A 20,546-nucleotide genomic window follows, 5' to 3' on the forward strand; every position below is an offset into this window, starting at 1 on the left:
ATCTGGGTTAAGAATACTTATACTGGGGTGTTTTCAGTTTAAGACTCAATCAGATTTGTTGGTTCTAATTGTGTCTTCATCTAATGCCGCCAAAAAGAACACACAAGGCAGTTTTAAAGAAGAAATTGCACTGGTGTTGATCATTACTCTATCACTGACATTTTGCACTATTGGGCAGAAAGAAAATCATACTTATTTTCTATTTACAGATGTATTTCTTGGTGTTAGTTGGAAATGTGAAAACACACAAGTAGATTAGATTAAACACACACGCTGTATTGTTACAGCGCCAGATCTTGAGATAATTTACCGCACATCCTGTAGACAGATATGAATGTCTGTCTAGGGTTCGCCGGATGTGTTTGTGTGTGTGTGTGATTGTATGAGGAAAGAAAAGGAAGAGTCAACAAAGAAAGAAAAAGAGATTAGAGATTAGAGCAGGAGAGAGATTTCCTTTTGGGAGCCACTGCGCCAGACGAGGATGATGTATTGTTCCTTTTTTCTGTTTTTTTTTAAACACTGTTTTTTTTGCATCTTGGCTTCTGGACAGTAGGGGTCCGTATCACCACGCTACAGAGAGCTGGTGGTGTTTATTTACACGTCAGATGCGGGGAAGACCTCAAAATCCCAAAGAAAGGCTTTGAAACCCAGACTTTCTTGTTTGTCTACAGGCTAAAGAACCCATGGCGTCAAATTTGCAGTGAAGCGGGCCACAAACACTGAACTGGCTTCCTCTCTGCATTTCCTATCACTTCTGTTTTTCTCTCTCGGGCAGAATTATAATTTGAGAATGAACCATAAGCTACTTAATCAAACAGCACGCTCTGGTACTCTGCTGTTAGCTGTCAATTGGTTTTATCCATGTAGTATCACCCACCCCATCCATCATGTGTAATGTATGTCATCTAATGATCCTGCTCCACACAGCCTATACGTTTCATATTTTACACTGTAAGGTGAAGGGTGTGTGTATGTGTGAGGTGTGCCTGCGTCATAGCAATAACAGATGGGCTGTCAGGTGTGTGAAAAACAGCATCCATGTTTGTGTTTCCTGGCTGCCAATTTAGATCTCCCAGTGAGGTTTTGGAAGATTTTTTTTATCATCAGTTTACAGTATAAAACGCAAAAGCCAGTTTTTATGATACTGAGGAACAAAGTGGTTTGCACTTGTAATTAAGAGTTTTTAAATCTTTTAGAATTCTCTTTAATTGTATATTTATTCAAGTCAGGATTATAAAAAGCCCCATGTTTGATTAGTTGTAACTTTGTTTGGCAATTTGGAAATATTCATAACTAAAGCCACATATCAAGTAGCAGGATATGAACCTAAAGGTTGGTCCAGCTTTATATCTTTATCCTGATGCCCTGTCTTGAGTAGGGGGCTTGTGTCAAAATCTAGTTTTAAGACCTCCATTAGCGTATATTGTTCTTACATGGTGCATATTCCTGTGTGTTGACACAACACCACAAATTACCATATAACAAACCTGAGGCTGTGTAGCAGTACTTTAAAAAAAAAATCAGAAAGAGAAGATCTAGGGATTAATAAAGGCACAGGAACTCATTTTTGCCCCGAGGCTTCGATGGAGGAGAGGAATAATAAGCACATATGTTTTGGTTAATGCCTTCCTCGGTATGTCAGTGACTGTCACAGCATCTTTCACATATATGATAGTGAGGTACGATCAGGCACGAACAATTAAAACAAATCCAACACTGTCATAGAAATAAGGCATAAAAAGCAGATTAGAAAGGAAAATGTGTAGAAGTATAGAAGGCATCACATGTCTTAAGAGAAACAATGATGCTCAAAGAAGAGACAGAAATAAATTACATTTAAAATACAAATGAAATAATAACAATAAGAAGAAAAATACAAATACATCTTAAAATGCACATAAAATATAACAAATATGAACTCTAGTTTGCCACACAGAACATGCACATGCTGCCAACAAATTGTCAAATGTAATTACAGTCTAAAAGTAGATGAGACACAAGGTCCATACAGTAGCTGTTGATCATATTACATTATCTTCATCAGCAGATTCAGTTTGCTCATTGTTTTTCCAGCTGCTGTCTCCGAGGCCGAGAATGAACTTTGAACCTCATCTTTCAAATCAACAGAAGAAAAATTGGGCAACTAAAAAAAAAACAACAACAAAAAAACAAGTAAAATCTAAACTCTTGTTGAGATGCCGCTGGTGAAAACCAGTGACTAACGACTGACCCAGACACAACTATTAGAAATAAGAACGCGTTTAAAATCCAGACAGTACAGTAAATCTGACTTTCCTGTTTCCTCTGTATTTAATTGGATCTGTCAGTTCTGACATTTGCTGTTAACTGCAGTAATGTCTATCCATGTAGTATATAACTGACTGCACTTGATGGAACACATTATCTTCCACTACAAAAGCAACAAAGCTTGTTTATTCTGCTCTGCTAAGGCAGCAAAACACCTGATGTGCACATGTGTGTGTGTGTGTGAGCCTTTGTTTCTGCTTGTATCACTGAATTCCCATGAATCCTGTTTGTGTATGCACATACTGTATGTGGTGTGTATGTGTGTGAGGGTTAATTAATTCCCAGGACAGGGGCACACACACATCATATGTGCCTGTAATTGGGGGATAGAAGGCACCAAGACTTGCTCTATGCATGCAAAGACCTCAGCTGGTTTCGCCAAGGGCGATGTCTCCATGAGAGCAATATGGAGGATGACTTTTTCTCCTTGTTTACCTCGAGAGGGACAATCTATAAGGAGGGAGATGAATGATTTTAACCCCTCAGTGTCTTTTCTTTTATTATAGATGGCCAGCAAGGGTTCGTCATGTCAGATTAACATTTAATTGTATAAATCAAACGCGTGGTGATTGTTCCTATACATTTTCTAATTATCTACTGAGGGAAATCATGTTAATTTAAAATTTAACTGGTCCTCATTTTTCTAAGAAGCCCTGATGTACTTTTACGTCCTCAAACCACACTTTGGCAACCGTCGATTTACAGAATGGAAAGACCTCCCTGCGAATGGCTCATGGGTATTGTACTCCATGTGGGAGTTGGTTGGGGAGGAGAGATGAGCTTATGGGACAAACGGCTGGGAGTGAGCGACTGAGGCTGGTTTGGCCGCCACTTGACTGAGCAGAGATCTCAGGAGGTCAGGTGGAAAACAGCAGAGGAGTTGGGCTCACATCTCCTGGGGCTGGTTTGTGAGTCCACAGCTGTGTTACGCACCGAGAGAGGGGTTAAATTCAGATCCCATACCCTGGGATTTCCAACTGGGATTTCCCTCGGACAAACCTGGGAGAAATTTACAGCCTCTACCTTGAACTTTGATAGCCAGAGTTTAGATGAAATTAAGAATCAAAAGTTAGCAACCAGTTATGAAATGAGATATAATTTGGATTTGATTCAGACTGAACACAGGCTTAACACTTGCTTCTTGCTGCTGGAGATACCTTGGTAGTTATAATCCTGGAAAAAATATACAAATAAGCAGCTGTGAATTTCAATGTTAATTGATATTCAGTGTGAGATGAGATCAGATTGCCATCTTCCGGAAAGAAAACAAGGTGCATCTACTTTGAGTAGGGAAACATTTAGCAAGTAAAAGACTCCCATCTGCTGGCCAAAGGAAGAGAAACGTCACAGAAAAACAGGAATATCTGCACAATGTTATGTAATCTAATACTATGGCCTTTAAAAAAATAAGCTTTTACTATGATTAAATCTATCATCTGCTTTTTTGTTTATTGTGGAAATATAACACATAAAATAATACACTAATAATGAATAATACACTTTACTTTCCCATCTTCAACTTTTTAACAAATCATTTCCCTTTTTTATTTCCCCTTTCAGGTTATTAATATCATCTGCTTGTTCCAGCTCTTCAATGAAGCAATATGATGTTTACAATAAGTGAAATATTTAAACCCAAGAGCCATGTCTTTGTTTGTTTTGTAATTTTGAAATATTCTTAGATTCAGATTTTATTGGTATTGAGTACAAAAATATGCTATTATACTAGATGTCTTGTGCATCATTTAACTAAACACATTTAACATTTAACTAGATTTCACCCTGACATGCAATATTTGGTGTTTTTGGAATGTTTGGGATCCCCATTCATATTTAAAATAAAGTTATGATAGTTTGAATATTTGTCTGCATAGCAAGAGCTTCTAACGACCACCCCCCCCTGCAGGCTGCTGCTTGTCTATATTGACATTATAATGAAGTCTATATATCAAGCTCCATATAATTTCTTATTCATTTCTTTTTTAAGTCTGAATGTGTTGAAAACGTGTCTAAATGTTTACAGTAGTCAAAATTCATATACAAATGCCACATTTGGGAGGTTTCTCTTTCAAAATATGATAAGCCTTGTCAAAACTAAATATGAGAGCTCAATCAAGTTGTGAACGAGTTGGCAAAAAATAGTAGATCTCCAGTGAACGGTAATGCCAAAAATAGCTACTTCTATTTTAATCTATTTGATCATTCCAACTGTCTTATCCGGTAGTACATAATAGGCACAGTCAAGGATTTGAAGACATATCATGATGGATGCGCAGGGATAAAATATCAACAATAGATTTCAGTGAATATGTTTAAAGTTCACAGGACCAAAACATATTGATTCCTACAGTGCCAACAGAAAAAATAATCTCTCTGTTGTGTGCATCGATTGTATCAAATAGAACTGATAAAAAGACTATAGAGTCTAAAAAAAACCCCTCTCTCAAATACAGGCAAAAACTGATCATAACAAGGTTCCCCCCCCATGAGCAGGACTTAATGACACGTCTTACTATGTCCAGCCTCTGCATATTTGCTTTCTCCATCACATCTTTAATTAGACAATCTTCACTGTGTGTCTTAACTTCTTGTATATGAGGTGTCAATACTCAAAGGTGTAAGATGAGGGTTTAACTGGTAGAATGTTTTTATTATTATTATTTATGTATTAGGGTTAGCTTGTAGCTATTTTTTCATCTGCAGTCCCTTAGGCGGGTCACAATTAAAACATATAAGAGCACAATAACAAACAGAACAAAGCAAAAAAAAAACACACAGGACACATAATACAAAAATACAAAGCTACACACAATAGCACATGACATACACCCGCAATGTCAACTAGAAATTAATGATGTAAGCTTGTCAAATTAAAAGCATGTTTATTGGATTTAACAGCAGGAAATCCCCACAAACACCCCCTCTCCCCCTTCCCCCACTTCCACTTCGCTCAGCTTCTTGACCCGCCAACAAAACAAAGACATCATACGATCCTGTCATGCTGAAAATACCAGAAATAAAACTCCATAGCGTTGCAATATCTTTAAATATCTACTTTTTGGTTTTGATTGCGTTCAGATGACGTCTGAGAGGAACTCTGACTGCAGATGAAATTGTTCACACTTGCATGAATTTTTGACCAAAAGGAACCTCTTACTGTGTGTGTAGGAATTTTAACAAGCAGCGCGATCACTGATGAAGTGAAACTGACATGCATGCGACGGTCAGTCGAGTGAAAATAAGGAAAAACAAGCTAATTGAGTGTCCTTGGTTTTGTTTTCTGTTGCCTATCACGCTGAGCGGCTCTGAGGCCTGTTTGATCTTGGCAGAAATATCGCAAGCGTTTTAGATTCAGCTGCAGCCACACGGTCATGAAAGCTGAGAGTTACTGATATCTACTTGAATAATTCAACATGTATATATTTAACTGTCAAAACCAGTCCACTTTTATGACATGGTCGCAAATATTGTAAAAGAAAGCTTTAGAGGGGACAAGATGAAAAATACTAAGCAGTTAATCTCTGTTGGTTTGCTGTTGTTAAAAGTAGCCCTCCTATGGTCTGTGCAGCTGCTTCTACAGCACCCTGACCCTTTTCCCCCTGAGCCAGAAAGGCCTCCAGTCAAGCTGTACACACAAATAAGAGCACATGCACACATACAAACAGCACAACGCAAGAAAGCGTCTAGCCTTTAAACTGTCGTAATTACTTGCCGAAGCTTGGAAGAGTGCTGGCTTTGTTCCCTGCTCCGGCTGGGCGGGTGGGGGTAAGAGCCAATGAGGGGAGAAAAACATGCAAGTGAAGAGAGAGAGGGGGCCTCGTTTGGCACACTCAATAGTGTTGTCTTCCTACCACAGCCTCAGGCGCATTCATATACAGCTAAAAAATCGGTGGCCAGAAGGTGCCTGTGAAGACTCTCAGTCATCCAGGTCATGCTTATCCAAGGAGGGTTGAATCAAAGGCGACTGGACTTGGTTGAAGATACTTGAAGATGCTTCGCCTCTCATCCAAGGGGCTTCTTCAGTTCTAGTTGTTGGAACAACTGTTGTTTACGCTTGTTGTACTGTTTGTGTGTCCAGAAGGGTTAACAGGAAGCACAAAGAGGACTGTCGATTGGGAACAGGGACAGAAGGAGAAGAGGAAAAGAATTCTGGTGCTGTTTTGTTGGTGAGCAACATTAGGCAATATCCCTGAAAGGAGACAAAAAAAAGAGGTAAGAACGTAAATGTAAACTTCAAATCAACAGAATTAAGGAAACAAAGTGTGGTCAGTTTGAGGTGTCCAAGTGGAAGTTGCAGCCACAAAAAAAAAAAGAAACATGGAGAGGAAAGAGGAGGATGACAAGAAGGAGAAGAAAGACGAGGAGGTGGTGCACCTGCGGAGAGAGATCGGCCTGCTTCCCGCTGTGTGCTTCATCATCGGTACAGTGGTTGGCAGCGGGATCTTCATCGCACCCAAGGGAGTCCTGATGAACAGTGGCAGTGTGGGGCTCTCTCTGCTGGTGTGGGCGCTGTGTGGGGTCCTCTCCTTGTTTGGTAAGGTCGGCTGATGCCAGAATTCATCTCAGCTGTCTTGGTTAAAAAAAATGTATGTTTTAGATGGTCATTTATAAATGTATGTGTTCAGTGTAAGATGAACATGACAGGAATACAACGTATATGGGAAAACAGACAGAAAAATGTAATGCAAATTCTTCAAAAATGTTGGAATAAATGTCCTTAATTCCAACATAAACATTGATTATGTCCATAAACTTGAGGACTGTCAACACTTATTTAAAACTTGAGTTCCCTCTCATGTTTTTCAAACCTCTGCTCAGCACTACAATATTTACATTCACATTTATAGAACACTGCACAGATGTATATATTCCTAACTGCACTACTTGTATATAGGGCCACTGCAATTCAGAAAATGTGCAATATCCTGAAGTGCAATATCTCAGCTGCCAATAATGTTTCTTGCAATGCAAGGACAATAAAGGAATTCTATTCTGTTCTATTCTATTTCTGTTCCATTAGGGGCCCTGTGCTATGCTGAACTTGGCACCAGTTTTACAAAGTCAGGGGGCCATTACACATATCTGTTGGAGACACTGGGGCCGCTGCCTGCCTTCTTAAGACTCTGGGTTGAGTTCTTATTCATCAGGTTGGTCAGTTGTCTTAAAGATTACAGAAAAAAGTGGACCTTCAAGTCAAATCACACCACATAACAGATGTTTTCCATCTCTAGGCCAGCTGTGTCTTCCTATGTGGCCCTGGCTTTTGGTCGCTATGTGGTGGAGCCATTCTTTGCACCTTGTGCTGCTCCCACAGTGCTGATCAAACTGGTCAGCATCCTCGGACTGAGTGAGTGGCTCCAGTCTACCTCCTCCTTCTATCTACAGCACCATTATACTTTAACACTACAACGGTGCAAAATATAGATCAAGAACAATCATTTGTTATTGTGCCCCTCTAGCGTTTGTCGTAGCGGTCAACTGCTGGAGCGTGACCACGGCCTCTCGCACCCAGGTCACCTTGACTTTCATTAAGATGTTTGCCCTGGTCCTCATCATCATCCCTGGTATCATCGCACTGGCCAAAGGTGGGAGGATGTAGTTATTACTTCTGAAAAGATGGATACATTTCAAACTTTTGAGGTCTGGTAAAATAGCAATCACTTGTTGTCCTTATATCTTCTTTTATGCAGGAAAGACAGAAAATTTCCAGAATGGTTTTGAGGTTGACTTATTAACATTGGACAGGTTGCCACTGGCCTTCTACAATGGCCTATATGCCTATGGTGGATGGTAAGAATACCAACATACATGAATACATGCTAACTTGCTGATAAATACAAAGAATGTGGATGGACTTCTTCTTTTTCCTTTAGGTTTTATCTGAACTTTGTCACAGAAGAGGTCATTAACCCAAAAAGGTATTTCACATCTGACATCTGCTCTCCAGTCAATCTATTTTTAAAATTCATGTTGCCTTGAAAAAACTATTATACCTCTTTGTATTTGTCCTGTCTTGTCAGAAACCTCCCGCTGGCAATAATCTGCTCCATGGTGACAGTGACAATCTTCTACGTGCTTATTAATGTGGCCTACTACACCGTGATGACTCCCGCTGAGCTGCTGCTGTCTGAAGCCGTCGCTGTGGTCTGTGCTTTACTTTACAACATAATTAATTAGTTTATATGTACTGTATGTTGGAGAGTCGGTCTAATCCCACTGTATGTCTGTGTCTCTGCAGACGTTTGCCAACCGTGCACTCCAGGGTTTGGCTTCTGTGATTCCCATTCTTGTGGCCCTATCCTGCCTTGGAGCACTTAATGGTGGCTTCTTTGGATCACCCAGGTACAGAAAAAGGTTATTGCTGTGCATGAAATCAATCGATCACTAACAGCCTGATCCTAAGTCTAACTGTTTGTGTTGCAGGATGCTGTTTGTAGGTGCCAGGGAGGGCCACTGGCCACACATCTTTTCCATGATTCACATCCGCAGACATACACCTTTGCCTGCTGTGCTGTTTCTGGTAAAGGAAATTATTCTAAACGGGAACCATTTATTGATTCTCATCCCTAGTGGTACCCAAATGTGTGATATAAAGTGATACAAATTTACAAATTGCTTTATTCTGCACTACATCACTATATAAAACAGTCACAACGGACTTAGACTGAGTAGGGATGTGTCATCATAGCTGCGTTGTGTCTCCAGTACCCCTTGGTGGTGTTGATGTTAATCACTGGAGAAATCTACGAGCTCGTCAACTTTGCCTCCTTCACTCGCTGGTTCTTCATCGCCTTGGCAACCTTGGGGATGCTCATCCATCGATATCGCTTCCCCCTCCACCCAAGACCTTTCAAGGTTAGCATGTCTGTGGTTATTCTGCTGAACTGCAAAACATTTTTCATCCTTATATATATACTAAACTGACCAACCGTGGTTATATTTGCTCTGTTTAATAATCCAAAAGGTGCCACTGGCCATTGCAGTCACCTTCACAGTGGTTTGCTTCTTCATCGTGGGTCTGTCTCTGTACTCGGACCCCTGGAACACAGGGTGGAGCTGTGCTCTCACCTTGACTGGTGTCCCAGTTTACTATCTGACCATCTACCGCTTTCGCTTGCCCCAAAGATGGAGACACATCTTCAGTGAGTCATAACAAGATATGCCAACTTGTCATTACTTTGGAATGCTTTAGAAGAAAATGTATTAAATGTATGAAAAAAATGTGAAGACTGCTCAGGTTGGAGCAAAGCTGCTACTCATGAGGAACTAAATGAGTCAGGTGCTTGTAGAGCATTGACATGTTTGTTTCTAAGACTTAGAAGGAAATAAGCCTCTCACACTAGAAATAGTACGGACAAAGTTCATACTATTTACAAAAGGGATATCCTATTCCCACACTTAGTCAATATCTTACTGAATCCTACTCTGGAATTTTAACTTGTGTTTAACCTCTCAACTCTGACTCATAATTCTGACTCTTATCTACATTCTCAGACTACTGCAGCAAGCAGTTGCAGATCCTCCTAGAGGTGGCTCAACAGGAAGTCAAGACATACTGAAGACCACCCCAAAGACGTCCTGCTCTCTACTGGCAGGCCTCAGTGATACCACATTAATAATCCTTTTATTTTTTTGTCCACAGAGAAAACCAGCATGTTTCAAGTGTCCATTTTAAGTTTTGTTTTCAGATATTTGTATGTGTTTCTAGAAAACACCTGAAACAAGTGGAACTGCACTGACTTCTCCTGTAGAATTTTAAAAATAGGACTGTAATACTCTAGTAGACTAATAATCATGATGGGCAATTTTACAGTCGGTTTTTAACAGACATTGCCACTGGAATAAGATTTTTATAGAGCTCTGTAAGAAATGATAATTCATTTTTTGAATCACAAAGACAATCTATAGACTGTTTCAGCTTTTATTGAAATATAAATAAAAATAGGCTACCTGTTGTGTAGTTTTTGTAGATACAAAGGTTTCAGTATCACTGTGCTGTATGTCAGGTTGTAAAAATTGCACCGTCTGTTTAACACTGTATAAATGTCAGCTGTAATAGAATAAAAGGTCTACATTCTGTATGAGACACAGACACCAACGGATTTATTGTACAGTCATAGAAACACCAACTTTAGAAAGCAGAATAAGGCACATGCTTTGAAAACTGTTTCAAAAGAAACCACGACATTCCTCTACTACGTGCCATTTAGAGCCAATCGATGAACTCGCTGCAATGTAAAACATCTCACAGATAAAAACACATGCTAAGAAACCTGAAGGAATTAAAGCCATACATTATTCTGTGGCGTCTTCAAAAAAACAGGTACATCTCCCTTTCTATCTTCTAACTGGTCTGCTAGGAACCAAACACGTTTTTCCCCTACGTCCCATTTGTGCTTCCAGAAAAAATAAAATAGGCACCATGCATCTTTATTGAAAACAAATACGATCTGTGCTACATAGATACAAAATATTTTGTATTTGCTTGCAATGGCAATCTAAAATATGGTGTTGACATGAAGAGTCACTGCATGGAAAACATCCCTCTTTATAGGTACAAAGTGCCCTGAAGTTGGTACTGGCATACTGGTGAATAATTACTGTGAGGATTTATAAAGTTAAGTGGTGAAGACAGTTCTACGATTAACGTACATAAACCTATCCTATTGCTGTTAGTGCTATTTGTATTACTTTGTCATTGTTTATTGCTAACAATCCTGCCTCACCGTCTAAAAGTCTATTCCAGGATACTGACGCGTGAAAGCATCACACTGGTTGATCAGGCAATATTCTGTCTTTTACATTTACATACGCAAAAGCTAAATTATATATTAAAATGTGCAAATCAACATACATATACACTTAAGACGTTTCTCTTCTCTAGCAATTCCTTCAAGAATACAGACAGATATGAAAATTAGGATAAATGATAAAAGAAACGAAATTGTAAAAGACTTGGACTGTGTGTGAAGTTTTCGACTTTGAAAGTTTTAAAAGATGGAGAAAAAAAAAAAGTGACATTAAGGCAGTTAAAGTCAGAAGGGGAGAGAAACACCTGACATGTACAAAAGACTGAGGGACAACAAATGAGCAGCTTTGTAATTCTACCCGATAACTACAAGTGTCCCTGTCATTCATTAAAATAATTTACTCTATTCCCAATGGTAGCCGGAAACATTGTCCAGTAGACAGTAAAGCAGATGAAAAAGAAGCAAACTCAAACGGTCGTTAAACAAAAGAGCCTACTTGGCACTTACACGGTCCAAATGAACAACTACAGCAACTGAATGGAAAAGGTACATTAATTATATTGAGGCTGCGATCTACAAATGTAAACTCATTCTAACTACAGCGAAGAAGAGCATCTAGTGTTGCTTTTGTTATGTTGTTTCACTTTGGTGCTGTTACACAGTCAAAATATCATCAACTGATCATGTAATGTAAATATGAAGTGTAGATGCCATCTGCAGTCAACCAGACAACCACAGTAAATGTCATTTTTTGGTGCTCCACCACATAGAGTAACAATATACCAGTCAGATCCTTTAATTTTTCTCTGAGCCATTTAGCTCCACTTCTGATGGGCAAACTGATTATCTTCAGTATTGATGATCTGAGAGTATGCTTCATATTCTTACTGATATGTCTCATTAGCTGCATCTACATATATTTGGTGTCTTTAGCTAGTTTTATCAGTCAGCTACAACTCACTCAGAGTTAAGCTGGTTCACACTAGATGTCAACGATATAAATGTTTCTTTTAATCCAGTTGCTGCAGTCGTCATAAACCTTTTCCAACTCATTTTATGTCCAAAAATTAGTAAACTGCCTTCCATTTGCATCTGCTTTGCTGTTCTTCTGTGGGATTTCTCACTTATATTGTTTTTGGAAAACATATGACACTGCCATATGAAGCGAAATGTGTCATGTCCCTCAATCTACTTTAGTTGAGGGATGAACTCTGACCAGCTGATGTTGGCCATACCCAAGTCCTCATCATCCAGACCAGAGAAGCTAATGTCCACTAGTATCTTGCTCAGGCTGTCGTTCATGGTGTCCAGGACGAGGCCCTCTGTGATGGAGCGGTTAGTGGGTGTGGCGCCTCCCGCCTGGAGCAGCTCTCTGGAGCAGCTGCTTCGGAGGCATTCGATGGGAGAGTCTGTCGGTCCGGTCGCTCTGGAAGGAGCGGATGTGAGCAGCTCTCTGGGGGAGTTAAAGAGAGGCAAGTCTTTAAAGGGAGTACTGTTGAAGCTGAAGGTGGTGTAGTCATGTCGTGGAGTGACTGCGGGACCGCCCGGTGTGCGAATGGGGCTGAAGTCCAGAATGTCTTGGCTCCCTTTGCCCACTGGGGTCACTTTCCAGGGCTCGGGTATTATGTTAGAGGGGGGCTTGCTGGGAGTGGAGGAGGTCAGGTGGCTGCTACTTTTGATGGGGGTCTTGAAGGAGAACTCCCGGTCGGGGCTGTGTTGCTCATCCTGGTGCTCGTCCAGCTCGGTATCTCGCTTGTCGTGGAAAGTTGAAATGTCTGAGGCTACGCCAGAGTCAAAGAAAGTATTATCAGGGCAGAGGAGGACAGGCTCCTCGTGCAGAGAGTGAACCAGGCGCTGTTTACGCCGAGAGCTGCTGGCTTGTCTTTTTGGAAGGGATTTCGGAGTCTCGCATTTAATCGGAGCACATACCGGCTCCTCCTTCACTTCCACCTTGGTTTCTTTGTTCTTCTGGGGATACATTACCACAGCGGGGGCATCACTCTGAGTCACCTGTCAAGACATACAAGCATGGAGTTGATTATACATGTGTGTGTGTGCCCTTCAAACAAACATGCCAACATGTCATTTTGGCATGACAGTTTCTAAAGTGCCACTGTCACCAAACTACTGGATCTGAATCACAAATTACAGATTACTTCCACTATAATTGTCATGTCATGCATAAATAAATTCACCAGTGTTTCTTCTACAAAATTAACTTTCAGGACTAGACTTCAGATGTTGAATACATATCAGAGAATGTGTGTATGGATTCAGCTATAGTACCGTAACGCAGTTTTTTTTTTTACCTTAGGAGCTATGCGGACTCTCTTGGTTCCTCGTGAAGGGTTGCGCTTCTGCTGTGAGCAAGAAGCGGGGAACGGGGATGATGAAGAGGACGGCAGGTAGACGGAGGAGGTGACGGGCAGCTGGATAGGGACCAAGTAGGAATCGGTTCGTGGGAGAAGAGGTTTCATCCTTCTCTCTGAATGTAGGAAAGAGGATGCAGAAGAAAAAGCACAGCATCTTAACATCTAACTCTTACACTAGGAAAATACAAAGTTAAAAAAAAATATATATATATATATATATATATATATATATTTGGACATTTTCGGTCCCACTTTAAGTCGATCAGCGTCCTTCTATCTTTGTTAACTCACCAGAGCCAGTTGGTGTTTTCCTTGCATCAGGAAGCATCCTCTTTTGTTGCTGTGAAAAAAGGGGAGACGTCACTTTGTAGAGTCAAAGTATACAACTCTGGTAGTTACTGTGCTCTCTAACTCATGACTGTTTTAGTGACAACCTGTGAAAACAGCACAAAGCTCGAGTTCTTTTCTGAGAAAAGTCAAAGTAACACCTCCAAAGACTGTCCCTACACTATATGGAGGCATGGTGGATACGTTTATGAATATTTACATTTCTTGTCCACAGTGAACAAAGATTACAGTATGAAGGCAGATTAGTCTTTCAGTGTGACTTCAGCCTCTCTGCTGCTCCTATCATCACCTGCAACAAAAAGATTTCCCTTCACTTGTGTGAAAAAGCTAGACCTTAGACCTCCAGCTGCAGCTGCACTCTTTAGGTCAAAGGGTCTGGTGACAAACAGGCAAGTGAAACTGAACATCCTCTGATCTGTCTGTCCCTTTTCAGTAGAGGTGAAGACTGTTCCTAAAGAATTCAAAGAAGGGTAAATCCATCTTACTTGGTTGGGAAATAAAAGCATTGGCACGGGAACAGGAGCAGTCATTGGGTCGCAACCGGGCTGTAGAGAAGGATATCGAATGAAAACTGGAATTCAAAATAACACTGAAAGCACCGCAAATGACATCAGGCATACAAAACATGGAAGAAAAGCTGGAAATGATGTACGAGGACATGACAATTAAGGAACATGATTATACCAGAAATGTTTTACAGAGTAATATGATTAGTGATTTCTCCTAAAATGTTTTTGTCATGTGGAGAAAGCCCACGAAACATTCACATCATGTGACACAAAGTTTCCCTCCACACCATGGGTAACAGACAACAATGATGACAACAATAATACACCAAGTCAAGTGAGTTTCAGTGCTTACTTTTTTACAGAAATTGAAAGATGTGAAAAGAGTGAAAGTGATACGAAGTCAGTTGTGCCCACCTTGTACACCTGATCAAGAGTGAGACATCGATTGGCTTCAGGCCGGATGGTCCAGAAAGAAATTTTGCCATCTGGTGATGTCTCACGAATGAACATGTCATGTAGAGAGAGGTTATGCCGGATAGAATTCTGCAATTAAAAAAAAAAAAAATCCTTTCTGTAAGTGATACTCAAAGACATTAAGGTTTAATCTGTTATCTGTTGTAGTTTATATGTTCACAAATTAAACTATTATATTAAAGTCCTCATTACCTTCCACCCTGGTTTGGCCACCTCTCTGAAGTAAGGGAAGTGATCCTCAATCCACATGTAAATCTCTTTCAATGTCATCCTCCTGTTCTTCCTGCTGTTTATAGCAAACTGGATCATGGCCATGTAGGAGTACGGTGGCCTCTCTGACACGGGCTGTTTGAGCGCAGCTTCTGAGTCCATTTGTGTTTTGTGTGCCTGTAGAAAGAAAAGAGGAAAAAAAAAACCCAAACAAACAGGCAGTCAACACTTTGACTCAAATCATAATTCATTCAACAATTCTTACTGAGCGATCACACCAACATTATTATTCACAGCAACTGCAATATTGTGCAGATGTCATACAGTCATATTGTGTTACCCTTACTGTTTACTGCATATTACTTCAGTAATTTACAACACAGCTTCTTCAAGTAAGACCTTGCAGCTTGTTGATGTCATTTTCCCCTCACATTTATTAGTCAGTACAACTACTCTGTTTGTTATAAATCTTATATGTGAAACATCTACATCTGCAATTACCTCTAAATTTAATTTCATATCATAAAATCATAATCAAGCCTAATAGCACAACTTCAGAGAGTTTCCTGCAATCCAGACACTAGTGGAGGTCATTGTAAGTGAGACAGATAATAGGTAATGAAAGTGTTTATGAGGACATGCTGAGACATGCCCGAGATCAGTGATCCCTCCACACAAGCATCTGTTTGCACATGAAAAGTAACAATCACACTGTGGTGACAAGATGTCTGTGGACAAGATGGAGCAGCTGACCTGAATAGTCTGTGCATTTGAGTTTTGGTTCTCCTTGTTGGCCGTCTGCTTAGCAGGATCTGGTTCGAAGGTACATGTGCTCATTTTGCCCAGCCACTGAATATTGGTAAGGCTGTCATCCAAAGGGCCGCAATCCAGGTCCTTATTCACTGATAAAGAAAACAAAATAAACATTATTGTTTCAACAAAAAAGGAAGGAGTTAAGATATATTAATACGTAAGTGCTATAAGTGTTCATAACATTAAAAAGTCAGATTTCCATACATGGTTTGATCGCAGTGAAAGGTTTAGCGTCCGGGGAGTTGAGCATACTGTCTGGTTTCACTGGCTGTCCAGCTGTACTTCTTGTAGAGACGTCATCCTCTTCAGTTGGCTGACAAAAAGACCCATTGTCATTGTTGCCACTCCCACTCAGAAGGATAAACTTGTTAGGTCCCTGGGCACCACACTCTTTGCCCTTAGCAGTGAGGGCCCCGATAACGCTTTGAAGGTCGGCTGTTTTGGGAATGACAACCACCTGTGTGTCAGACATGGAAGGGTGATCCATGATGCGGATGCCATCAGGGAAGCACTGGCTGGCAGATGATTTTGAAGGTTCTTTGGGGCCTGATGCGTCAGACTGACTTTGCGATTCCCCTGCTGCTGCTGCTGCTGCTGCTGCTGCTGGCGCTGGCGAATCATTTTGCTGAAAGGGCAACTTTCTTCTTTTGAGGATAAGGGGTCTCCTTGGGCTCTGTCTCATGGTCATCAAATCACTGAATTCGTCCCTTGGTGTTCACTGGTATTCTAGACAGGAAAAACACAAATAAAAATAACTGACTCTAAGCAACATAGACTGTTGTCAAACCTGTTACACATTAGAGTTAAACATTCAGTTTTTTAGCATTGTCCATTGAGTGCCATACCAACTTATATTAATCAGAATTACCAGTAGATTATCGTTAGGATTTACCTGCTACTGTAGCTAGCTAGTCAATCGGTTAGGCTGGGTTCAGACTGTTCCTCCGTACACTAATCGATTGGCTCGAAGAAATCAATTCATATAAAACACCAGTCATTAGCTATCGTACAGGCTAACTTACTAGTGGGAAGGGCAATATGTTATCGACCTGGAGATGAAATTCAACTTCTCACTGTCCGTGTGACAGTTTGTTAGCCGTGTCTACTTTCAGATATCAGTTGGTTATGCTCCCTGGCGACTCACGTCTTCTAGAACAACAGTCGTTAGACGTCTGCAGTTGACGTTTGTGAGTTAACGTTTGCCGCTGACTCCCTGGCAAACATCCAGTGTTGTTGGCAACTAGCTGCAGTGCACGTAGTTAACATCGCTATTAAAACATTGTACAGCCACATAACGCGGCATTGTTTAGCGTTATGTGATGTACGCCGAATTATTCCTAAATGTTGATTAAAAACAAGTTTGATTGTTTCAGCGCCGTCGAGCATTTGGGGAATTACTAATGAAACCTTAGTGTCACACTTTTTAAACGCAGTTCAGTGTGGCGTTGCTTTCATTTACGCGGATGACATGCACCGAGCTACAAAGTGAAGTTTACAAAGCTTTAAACAGGCAGTGCAATGAATAGACGCCTCTGTTTAATGCCGTAAGACCAAATGTAAAGACAGATTTGATAAAAATACTCTACCAGCAAACGATCAGACGTTATCTGTGGCTGGAATCTAAGCTAACTTAGCTTGGTGGGAAGACATTACAGTGCTAACTAGGCTAATATTAACGAGCCGTAAAGCTTGCTAAAGACAAACCTTCATATTACTGTGATGTCTCAGGCAATTCCGCTTGACTGGACTCCTACTAGCAGTTGAAACACTTGGTCCATAATCGATGTTAAATCAAAGAATCCGTGAAAGAAACAAATATTGTTTCGCTTAGTGTTATTTGCCGTCTGCTCGATTCAGAAACGTTTTTTGAATTTTGGCGCTGTGGGTGCTGCCCCCGTCACTTTGATCACGTGGTATAAAAATGCACCAATGGTAGCTAGACAAAAGAACAACAGTGTAGAAAGAGAAAGACTGAACAGAAATGAGTGGAGGATCAGAGACAGGGGACAAAAATTTATAGGTTCAAAGGGCTTTGTATAAATATTCAAACGAAACAGGATGAATATACAGAATATAACTTCTTTGGAAAATCATGATTTACACACTCCGGTACAGTAGATGGCGGCAGGCCAGTATTGTTGACAACAAGCTGCAGTGCGCGCAGTCGGTTTTTACTGTTGGTTTGTAGTCCGCCAGTAAAACCAAAGAAGAAGAAGAAAACGACAAACGAACAAGATGGAGCCAATCAGGTGACGACAGTGGTTGAAACCGGGAAATAACAATTACCAAGCATCCTTATACCAAAAAGAAGACGGAAAGCTGTAAAGTTCTGACTGAGTAGACAGAGATAATGGAATAACTAACATTGTATACCTATTATGCATTTTACTTGCATGTACGTAATACATATATAGATAGCTATGTGTTCCGTGAAGAATCTCATTAAGGTGAGTTTAATATAAGGCTAGTGGCTACAAATGTAAACGTTAGGCCAGCTGGCTGTGGACATCTGAACCGCAAACAGTAGTCTGGGAGCAGTAAACGTCTGCTATTTTTATTAGAAATTTTTACTGATTTGTTGATATTTGAATCCACCAGGTTTTCGGGCATGATTTCTATTAATGCCCCGTAAAAGCATCAAGACAGAGAAGCCTCCACTGCTGTTCTTGGAGCGGCCTGTGCGTGGAGCCAGACTCCAAAATGTGCCTGAAGTCAGAGCAGCAAACAATCCCAAAGTATTTTTCTCTGAGACACAAGCACACGAGAGTTCAGCTCTTAATTCATGGGTAAGATGTCTACTGTGTTTCCACTTTGTGGCAGGGTCGCTCTGTGGTTGAAAACAGTGTGATTTAGTATCAGAACCCACTGCTAAATGTCATTGAGTATATCAATGAATCTCTTCTACCTCAAAGGGTCTACAGTCTGACCTTTCTGTACAGTTATTTCACAGCACAATGACTGCTATACTTGACTCAAGTTTTATTTAGCTGTTTGTTTACTGTACGTTTAATCTTTTAGGTAAGCCCACAATTTGACAGTTCACTTGCAGCTGCACCTCCTGTGAGACGGGGGAGGAGAAAATGCCACTCTGCCACAAGCATTCTTGACAGTTGCAGTCAGCTGTCCAGGAAAAACAGCGTGTGCAAATTCCCCTCATTAACGTTTGAGACAAGGTCAAGAGACCAGCCTCATCAACCAAGGCATACACGCAGAAAGAAAGCTACAGAGTCCGCTGTTGTGCCCGATGCAGGAAATCAGCCACCGAGATCATGCCAAAACACAAGTGCAGTTTCTAGCGCACAGTGCCTCGACACACCAAAGAGACAGTTGGCCACAATCAGAAAAGGGAATGTGGAGACATATTCTAGTGGTGTTGCCTCCTCCAGCAGATGTTTGGATGAGTCTCCACCAATCCAAGTGACAGGAAAATGCAGAATTCCAGCAGACCGTGCATCAACACCTGCCTCGAAAGAGTTTAGCACCACTGATGTCAGCAGTGTCTGTTCGCCACCTGATGTGGACACTCCAAAAGCAGTACAAGAAGAGAGTAGTTGTCCCTCCTCCCCCTCTGTACACTCGCTACTGGCTCAGCCATGTACACCACCATGTAATCAGCCGCCTGACATTTTGGTGGCTGACACACCAGAGAGGGACTATGGGGTGAAGGTGACATGGAGGAGGAGGAGGGGTTTGATGTTGTTGTTAAAAGAAAGAGGCCACCTCTCCGATTCGGATGCGCTAATTCCCAGCTGATGTCGTGGAGAGTCGGTAAGAAGAGGATCAGGCAACGATGTCATTAAAGTGGGGACATTGATTATTCATTGGACTACTGTACTTCTGTGACCAGAATCCTTTCTATAAACTATTTTATAACAATGAAAGGAGCTGCTGCATCTGAAGTGATGGTCACATTTCAGTTCAATGACAGTTTACTTCTTTTTAGCTTGGTTGAACATCATAATGGTTATTCAAGGAGGGTTATTGAGGTATGATTGTAGGATTTCGCTATGTATGTCCAAGCAAATGCTGAATCAATCAAAATTGCAGTTTGAGAATTTGTTTAGACAGATTTTTAGTGATACTGCACTATTATAGCTTAAGTTGCAAATAACATGCAATCCTCATTCTCAAGTCCAGTCCTAACCTTTAACTGTAAAGGCCTATTGTTTGCTATTCGTATGCTTGTGCATTTTCTTGGCAGATATATGGAAAAAAAGTTGTGTCCACATGTATTGTAACAGATATCACCAGCCCAATATCTGACTGTTCTCATTAACATGAAATCTTGTGTCACAGGTGTAACACAAGTGCTGCTGAAAGATGATTTGAATGCTGCTGTAGGTGATTGTGAGCAATGCTGTAGAGTGTAAGAACATATTTTGTCTTTCAAATGTGGTGCATAAAAGATATGGAATAAATATATAAGTGCAGAAAGCAAACTAATTGGATTGTTAATTTATTACAGTTCATAAGTGATGGGATGGCAGGAATAAAGAAGCTCAGATGAAGACAGCAGCCTTCTTCAGTGCAGTGTAATAATTAACATGAAAAATACAACCAAAAAATAAGATTCATTGCTAAAAAATATATCCAGGATATAAATGTGTGTCATACTTTAAGAAATGAAATATTCTGTGTCCAGTGTAGCTCAGGACATCTCGATCAGCTTCTTTGAGTCTTTTGAACTATTTGTTGTTATGAGAGGTTTAATTATTTATTTATTTATTTATTAGGACGATGCACAGTGTTAAACATGAATGTTA

The 20,546-nt window shown here is 40.5% G+C and overlaps 3 protein-coding genes across 11 annotated transcripts; 2 read left to right on the forward strand and 1 right to left on the reverse strand.

Moving 5' to 3' along the window:
• Positions 1–5,782: 5,782 nt before the first annotated feature.
• On the forward strand, positions 5,783–10,393 carry si:ch73-352p4.8 (cystine/glutamate transporter). 3 transcript variants are annotated; one of them, XM_044343393.1, is made up of 13 exons: positions 5,783–6,519; positions 6,578–6,841; positions 7,328–7,454; positions 7,539–7,654; positions 7,767–7,892; positions 7,998–8,097; positions 8,181–8,225; positions 8,328–8,451; positions 8,546–8,649; positions 8,731–8,827; positions 9,013–9,162; positions 9,272–9,449; positions 9,802–10,393. In XM_044343393.1, exons 2-13 carry the CDS (start codon positions 6,625–6,627, stop codon positions 9,864–9,866), a joined length of 1,449 nt encoding a protein of 482 aa, XP_044199328.1. In that variant the 5' UTR covers positions 5,783–6,519; positions 6,578–6,624; the 3' UTR covers positions 9,867–10,393. The 3 variants fall into 3 exon arrangements, with proteins under 3 accessions (XP_044199328.1, XP_044199325.1, XP_044199326.1); XM_044343390.1 differs by having other exon boundaries at positions 5,784–6,473; positions 6,553–6,841; XM_044343391.1 differs by having other exon boundaries at positions 5,784–6,841.
• A 1,824-nt stretch (positions 10,394–12,217) lies between these two features.
• Positions 12,218–17,667, reverse strand: foxm1 (forkhead box M1). Of its 6 annotated transcripts, none has more exons than XM_044343384.1 (9): positions 17,488–17,667; positions 15,988–16,499; positions 15,724–15,872; positions 14,953–15,147; positions 14,701–14,829; positions 14,263–14,322; positions 13,721–13,769; positions 13,367–13,542; positions 12,218–13,067 (listed from the first exon to the last, which is right to left on the reverse strand). In XM_044343384.1, exons 2-9 carry the CDS (start codon positions 16,469–16,471, stop codon positions 12,246–12,248), a joined length of 2,064 nt encoding a protein of 687 aa, XP_044199319.1. In that variant the 5' UTR covers positions 16,472–16,499; positions 17,488–17,667; the 3' UTR covers positions 12,218–12,245. The 6 variants fall into 6 exon arrangements, with proteins under 6 accessions (XP_044199319.1, XP_044199321.1, XP_044199323.1 ...); XM_044343386.1 differs by having other exon boundaries at positions 15,988–16,509; XM_044343388.1 differs by lacking the exon at positions 17,488–17,667 and adding an exon at positions 16,806–17,190.
• A 93-nt stretch (positions 17,668–17,760) lies between these two features.
• rhno1 (RAD9-HUS1-RAD1 interacting nuclear orphan 1) lies at positions 17,761–20,226 on the forward strand. 2 transcript variants are annotated; one of them, XM_044343394.1, is made up of 3 exons: positions 17,761–18,032; positions 18,382–18,569; positions 18,802–20,226. In XM_044343394.1, the coding sequence occupies exons 2-3, from the start codon at positions 18,405–18,407 to the stop codon at positions 19,534–19,536; spliced, it is 900 nt and encodes a 299-aa protein (XP_044199329.1). In that variant the 5' UTR covers positions 17,761–18,032; positions 18,382–18,404; the 3' UTR covers positions 19,537–20,226. The 2 variants fall into 2 exon arrangements, with proteins under 2 accessions (XP_044199329.1, XP_044199330.1); XM_044343395.1 differs by lacking the exon at positions 17,761–18,032 and adding an exon at positions 18,039–18,232 and having other exon boundaries at positions 18,383–18,569.
• Positions 20,227–20,546: the final 320 nt, after the last annotated feature.

The sequence above is a fragment of the Thunnus albacares genome, chromosome 23 (assembly GCF_914725855.1).
Source record: "Thunnus albacares chromosome 23, fThuAlb1.1, whole genome shotgun sequence".
Classification (NCBI taxonomy): Eukaryota; Metazoa; Chordata; class Actinopteri; order Scombriformes; family Scombridae; genus Thunnus; species Thunnus albacares.

Excerpts from the sequence above, each read along its gene's own strand:
- si:ch73-352p4.8 (XM_044343393.1), top strand. The coding sequence starts at position 6,625 with ATGGAGAGGAAAGAGGAGGATGACAAGAAGGAGAAGAAAGACGAGGAG. Across the intron at positions 7,893-7,997 it reads TATCATCGCACTGGCCAAAG|GAAAGACAGAAAATTTCCAG; the intron begins GTGGGAGGATGT and ends TCTTTTATGCAG. Across the intron at positions 8,828-9,012 it reads TGCCTGCTGTGCTGTTTCTG|TACCCCTTGGTGGTGTTGAT; the intron begins GTAAAGGAAATT and ends TTGTGTCTCCAG.
- foxm1 (XM_044343384.1), bottom strand. The coding sequence starts at position 16,471 with ATGACCATGAGACAGAGCCCAAGGAGACCCCTTATCCTCAAAAGAAGA. Across the intron at positions 15,148-15,723 it reads CAAATGCACAGACTATTCAG|GCACACAAAACACAAATGGA; the intron begins GTCAGCTGCTCC and ends TTCTTTCTACAG. Across the intron at positions 14,323-14,700 it reads CTCTTGATCAGGTGTACAAG|CCCGGTTGCGACCCAATGAC; the intron begins GTGGGCACAACT and ends CCTTCTCTACAG.
- rhno1 (XM_044343394.1), top strand. The coding sequence starts at position 18,405 with ATGCCCCGTAAAAGCATCAAGACAGAGAAGCCTCCACTGCTGTTCTTG. Across the intron at positions 18,570-18,801 it reads GTTCAGCTCTTAATTCATGG|GTAAGCCCACAATTTGACAG; the intron begins GTAAGATGTCTA and ends TTAATCTTTTAG.